Source organism: Myxocyprinus asiaticus, chromosome 41, assembly GCF_019703515.2.
Source record: "Myxocyprinus asiaticus isolate MX2 ecotype Aquarium Trade chromosome 41, UBuf_Myxa_2, whole genome shotgun sequence".
NCBI classification, from domain to species: domain Eukaryota; kingdom Metazoa; phylum Chordata; class Actinopteri; order Cypriniformes; family Catostomidae; genus Myxocyprinus; species Myxocyprinus asiaticus.
Window position 1 is genome coordinate 27,169 of NC_059384.1, and position 6,504 is coordinate 33,672.

The 6,504-nt window shown below is 38.6% G+C and overlaps 1 protein-coding gene across 1 annotated transcript; it reads right to left on the bottom strand.

Annotated features, from left to right (window-relative positions):
* Window positions 1-506: 506 nt before the first annotated feature.
* Window positions 507-1,744, bottom strand: LOC127431931 (regulator of microtubule dynamics protein 1-like). Its single transcript, XM_051682593.1, is given in 9 exon segments — window positions 507-612; window positions 686-819; window positions 903-933; window positions 1,089-1,176; window positions 1,267-1,322; window positions 1,396-1,485; window positions 1,565-1,598; window positions 1,600-1,620; window positions 1,622-1,744. Coding segments are annotated over 9 exon segments (621 nt in total). The 5' UTR covers window position 1,744; the 3' UTR covers window positions 507-567.
* Window positions 1,745-6,504: the final 4,760 nt, after the last annotated feature.

The window sequence follows — 6,504 nt, forward strand, 5'->3', positions numbered from 1 at the left end:
CTTAGTTCCAATGAAAGGAACTCTGAATGCTTCAGCGTACCAAGAGATTTTGGACAATTCCGTGCTCCCAACTTTGTGGGAACAGTTTGGGGATGGCCCCTTCCTGTTCCAACATGACTGCGCACCAGTGCACAAAGCAAGGTCCATAAAGACATGGATGAGCGAGTTTGGTGTGGAAGAACTTGACTGGCCTGCACAGAGTCCTGACCTCAACCCGATAGAGCACCTTTGGGATGAATTAGAGCGAAGACTGCGAGCCAGGCCTTCTCGTCCAACATCAGTGTCTGACCTCACAAATGCGCTTCTGGAAGAATGGTCAAAAATTCCCATAAACACACTCCTAAACCTTGTGGAAAGCCTTCCCAGAAGAGTTGAAGCTGTTATAGCTGCAAAGGGTGGGCCGACGTCATATTAAACCCTATGGATTAAGAATGGGATGTCACTTAAGTTCATATGCGTCTAAAGGCAGATGAGCGAATACTTTTGGCAATATAGTGTATGTGAAGAAAAAAACAACAAAAGACCATTAAGGCATCTTATAAAAATACTGTGTTCTGATTTCACTCGTCATGCGTTGAGTTTCTTGAGAAGATCCAAAGCATCTTTATGTACCTGTGTTGGGTCAGAAATGAATATTACAGCTCAGTATATGATATAACAGACAGATAAACATGACTGTGAGAACCTGTTTGTCTTCTTCTGTGACTGCAGGATAATCGTGCGCTTTATTGAGCCACAACATGGCCTTCTCGCGGTCACTCAACATCATGTACGTCTTTCCCAACATCAGCAGGTTCTTACTGTAGAAATTTGGCTCGACTAAAATGAGAAATGACAGTTTGTTACAGCTGCAGTCTGTCACACACATGAAAATACAGTTAAAGTGTTTGTTTTTACTGCACCTTCTTCAGCTTTCAGGAAATATGCCGAAGCCTGACAGAGACAAAACACACAATCATTTGATTGTTGCAAGACAGTTTTAGCACCAAATGTTTTGGTGGTTACAGAAACATACCGTCTACAATCCAAATAACATTTCAAACGTGTGTAAGTGATTATGAGCAGCTGCATCTGTTCGTTTCTTTGACCTCTTCATAAGTCGCCGTCGGAGGTGATGCAAAAATAACAGCTGCAACTTTACGTTGGTACCAGGGTAATTCAGCAAATGCAAAACACCTGCAGAAACACAGACGGTCAGAGATCCACTCAAAGGACAGTCCTTACAGAAGTCATCCATTATTATTCATGGTTTAAATGCAAACTCACCAGTAACCCAGAATATGGATAGAAGTTGCATCTTTTGGATTGAGTTCATTTGCTCGCTGCAGATATTAAAGACATTTCACTCATCGATTCATTAAGTACTGTTCTGTATTCAACATTTCATCATCTCACCTGCAGATGATCTTTAATGATGTAGGAATTTAATATTTTCACTTTGATCCCTTCATAATCGCCAACATCACTGAGACAAACGGTGTACCACTGCGGAGAAAAGCAGATGAAACTCCAGCGACACTGCGCTCACTGTAAAACTCATTTATTAACATCAGTTATTTTGTACTTTGTAAGCAGAAAATGAAGATTCGTTTGTCTCTCTTGGCGAAGTCGAAGGCCTCATGTGAGTCGTTTCTTGTCTTCGGTTGTGATGCTGGACAGTAAAGAGAGATCACGAGACGCTCGAGACAAACGCCACAGAAACTCTGCATCATCACTGGACACACAAGAGGAAACACTGTCCATGACAAGAACTAATCTGTTAGCATGATCTTGATCTTGTACTCCTATTAAGGTGCCGCTCAAACCAACAGCCTGCGGAGAAAAACATCACCAGTACTCCCTAAATTCAGATCTGGTAAACTTCATTTTATGCTTGTTTGTGTTCTACTGAAACTTCGGCAGTCCGAATCAATTTGAATTTGTTTACATTCTCAGGTGAGTGTTACCTGTCTTTACATTTATGCATTTAGAAGACTATTTTAGTGATTCACAGTGCGACCAAAGTGTACTTTGTATAAGGTCATGTGATCCCTTGAAATCAAACTCATGATCATACTGTCGCTACAAGAACTGTCTAACCTGCTCACTGTGGTGACGAGGTTTATAGTAGATTAGTGTCACTGAATGGCTGGATGTCTGAGTGGTGTCTGGAGAACAGCATAGGATTTATAGACGATTGGAAGAGTTTTGGGGTAGACCTGACCTGCTAAAGAGAGACAGCTCCATCCCTCCAGGAAAGGTGCCGCTCTCCTCTATAGTAATTTGGCTCATAGTCTTAATAGTGATAGTATTTAACTAACTGGGGCCCAGGTCAGGAAGCAGACAAACTGGTTAATCCGTCTGCTAGCTGCCTTGAGACGTCACACAGGAAACATAAACTACAACACATAGAGACTGTATCACCTAGATATCATATAGAGACTATGTCTGTTCCCCGAACTACCAAACACAAAACCCTCACTAAATCATTTAGAAAAATCTGATTAAGGTCAAACTTGAAAAAACAAAAAAAAATTGAAGATAAACATCATATAAAGGTAGGGCTACTAAACATAGATCTCTTTCAACCAGAGCACTAATTGTAAATGAAATTATTACAGATCATAGTTTGGATGCGCTCTGTTTGACTGGAACCTGGTTTAAACCGGATGAATATATTAGTTTAAATGAATCTACTCCCTCAGGTTATTGTTATAAACATGAGCCTCGTCTGAAGGGTCGAGGAGGTGTTGCTGCAATTTACAGTGAAGTTTTTGGTGTTACTCAGAGGACAGGATATAAGTTTAAGTCTTTTGAACTAATAATGCTTGATGTGACACATTCATATACAAATAAAAAATCTGTCATCTTTTGTCCTTGCTACAGTATATACAGTAAATATACAGTACTTTACAAAAGTTTTAGGCACTTGTGAAAAATGTTGCATAGTGAGGATGTCTTCAAAAATAATGCCATAAATAGTTTTCATTTATCACATAATGTCATACAAAGTCCAGTAAAATTAAAAATAAAAAGCTAAATCAATATTTGGTGTGACCACATTTGCCTTTAAAACAGCCCCAATTCTCCTAGATACACCTGGACACAGTTCTTCTATCTATTTAGTCTCAATTGCTTCTGTCTCTTTATGTAATCTCAGACTGACACGATGTTCAGTGGGGGTCATGACATCTGTTGCAGGGCTCCCTGTTCTTTATCTATTTAGTCTCAATTGCTTCTGTCTCTTTATGTAATCTCAGACTGACTCGATGTTCAGTGGGGGTCCCTGTGGGGGCCATGACATCTGTTGCAGGGCTCCCTGTTCTTCTATACTAATCTTTCTATTTGCAAAAATAATGTTTGTGAGTCTAACATTTATATTTCCTATTGACACACTAAAGCTGAAGATACAAATAACCATCTTAAAACAAATGTTTTTGTGAAACACCTTATGTGCGTAAAACTTTTGAACAGTACTGTAGTTCACCCGGGCCGTACTCAGATTTCCTTGGTGAATTTGCACATTTTCTATCAGATCTAGTAGTTACTGTAGATAGAGCTTTAATTGTTGATTTTTTTCAACATTCATATAGATAATAAAAATAACACATTGGGATTAGCATTTATCGATATTCTCAACTCGTTTGGAGTCACACAAAAAGTGACAGGACCAACTCATCACCATAATCATATGTTAGATTTAATATTGTCATATGGATTTGATGTTGATACTATAGAAATTCTACCGCAGAGCGATGACATCTCTGATCATTTCCTCTTCTCTTGTATGCTGCGATCAGCTATTGTCACGCTATCGTTCAGGTAGAACGATTCATTCGACCACTAAAGATAGCTTCACTAATAATCTTCCAGATCTATCTCATACACTCAGTAAGCCACAAAGTCTAGAAGAACTTGATGAAATCACAGAAAATATAAATACAGTCTTCTCTAGCACTCTTGATAGTGTCACCCCCCCTTCAATTAAAGAAAATTAAAGAAAAAAGCCCTGCACCATGGTACAATGATCACACTCATGCTCTCAAGAGAACAACTCTGAAAATGGAGCGCAAGTGGAAGAATACAAAATCAGAGGTATCTCGCAGTGCATGGAAGGATAGTGTCTATAGCTACAGACAGGCACTAAAAGCTGCCAGGTCAGCATATTATAGCAAACTCAGAAAATAACCACAACAATCCTAGGTGTTTATTCAGTACAGTGGATAAATTGGTTAGGAATAAAGCCTCAAATGAACCAGATATTCTGTCGCAGCACAATAGTAATGACTTCATGAATTTCTTTACTGATAAAATTGAAATAATCAGAAATAAAATCGGAATTATGCAATCATCTGTCACAGTACCTCAGAAAACAGTGTCTCATAATTTTGCTCACAAGCAACTTCAATCCTTCACTGTCATAGGTCATGAAGAGCTAACAAAACTTATCGAAACATCAAAAGCAACAACATGAATGTTAGATCCAATACCAACTAAGCTCTTAAAAGAGGTATTCCTTATAATCTCAGAACCTCTTCTTAATATTAACTCCTCGTTATCCTTAGGACATGTCCCAAGAAACTTTAAAATGGCAGTTATCAAACCACTTATTAAGAAGCCACAACTTGATCCTGGAGAATTGGCTAATTACAGACCGATTTCAAATCTACCATTTATGTCGAAAATACTAGAAAATGTTGTGTCCTCCTAATTATGTTAATTTCTACAGAGAAATAGTATATATGAAGAATTTCCATTTGGATTTATGCCCCATCACAGTACAGAGACTGCACTTATAAGAGTTATAAATGACTTGCTCTTATCATCTGATCACGGCTGCATTTCTCATCTAGTGCTTTTAGATCTTAGTGCTGCCTTCGACATGATAGATCACGACATTCTCTTGAATAGGCTGGAGAATTATGTTGGCATTAGTGGACTTGCATTAGCATGGTTTAGGTCCTGTTTATCAGACCGCTACCACTTTGTCTGTGTAAAGAAGGAATTGTCAAATCAAACAAAAGTATGGAGTGCCACAAGGATCAGTTTTAGGGCCTCTGCTTTTCTCCTTATACATGCTTCCCCTGGGAGAAATTATCAGGAATCATGGAATAAGTTTCTTATTCTAAAAATAAGATGCTAAAATATAATTTGACTCTCGATGGATGTACCGTTACATCATCTTCTACAGCGAAGAACTTTAGGTGTTATATTTGATATCAATCAGTCCTTTGAAAATCAAATTTCCAATGTTTGTAGAACAGCATTCTTCTACCTCAGAAATATTGCTAAATTACAACACATGCTCTCTGTTGCTGATGCAGAAAAACTAATTCATGTGTTCATGACCTCAAGACTAGATTATTGTAATGCATTACTGGGAGGATGTCCAGCAAGTTCAATAAATAAATTTCAACTGGTTCAAAATGCAGCTGTCAGAGTGCTGACCAGAACCAAGAAATATGATCATATTAGCCCCATTTTATCATCGTTACATTGGCTACCTGTTAAATTTCATATTAATTTTAAAATCCTGTTAACTACATACAAAGCTTTGAATGGTCTAGCCCCACAGTACTTAAGTGACCTTCTGACACGCTATATTCCATCACGTTCATTACGATCACAAAATTCTGGCCTGTTAATAGTTCCTAGAATATCAAAATCCACAAAAGGAGGTAGATCCTTTTCATATTTGGCTCCTAAACTATGGAATAGTCTCCCTAACACTGTTCGGGATGCAGACACACTCACTCAGTTTAAGTCTAGACTAAAGACTCATATATTTAGCCAGACATACACCTAATTTATCCATCAACTCACAATTAGGCTGCTTTAGTTAGGTCTGCCAAAACCTGAAACATCTATCATGATCTATAACTCTGCAATAAATTGACTGATATCTACGCTAATATTATTCTATTTGTTTCCATGTCTCAACCTTGGGAGTCATATCCTGAGGTTACTAGAACCGGCCAGATCCAGCTCTGTTCCTACTGGATATCGGACTCCACTGCAACGTGTCTCTGATTGATGACGACTAAATGCAGCCGATGCCAGCCAAACATCATTTCAGTCTATTACGATAGACTTCAGAGGATGAACTGATGTCAACTCCAACTGTAAGACATTGGATACTTCATATGCCACTGCCTGAACCTTGAACTTAAGATAGACCTCACCGAACCTCACCGAAATGACTTGCCATTTGAACTGCGATGCACCTCACTGATCTCTGCCTGCATCACCTTTGTCTACTGATGGACTACACTCTTGAAATGAAATACATAAACACTGACCCTTAACACTTACTTAGTTTACTCATTTTAAACCATGACTTGCACTATACATAAGTAATATTGCCATTATATTCATGATGTTAGTCAGAGGGGAACTGGCCCCCACAGTGAGTCTGGTTTCTCTCAAGGTTATTTTTCTCCATTAATCAACATCTTATGGAGTTTTGTGTTCCTTACCACAGTCACCTTCAGCTTGCTCACTGGGGTTAGAAATACAATTATTGGG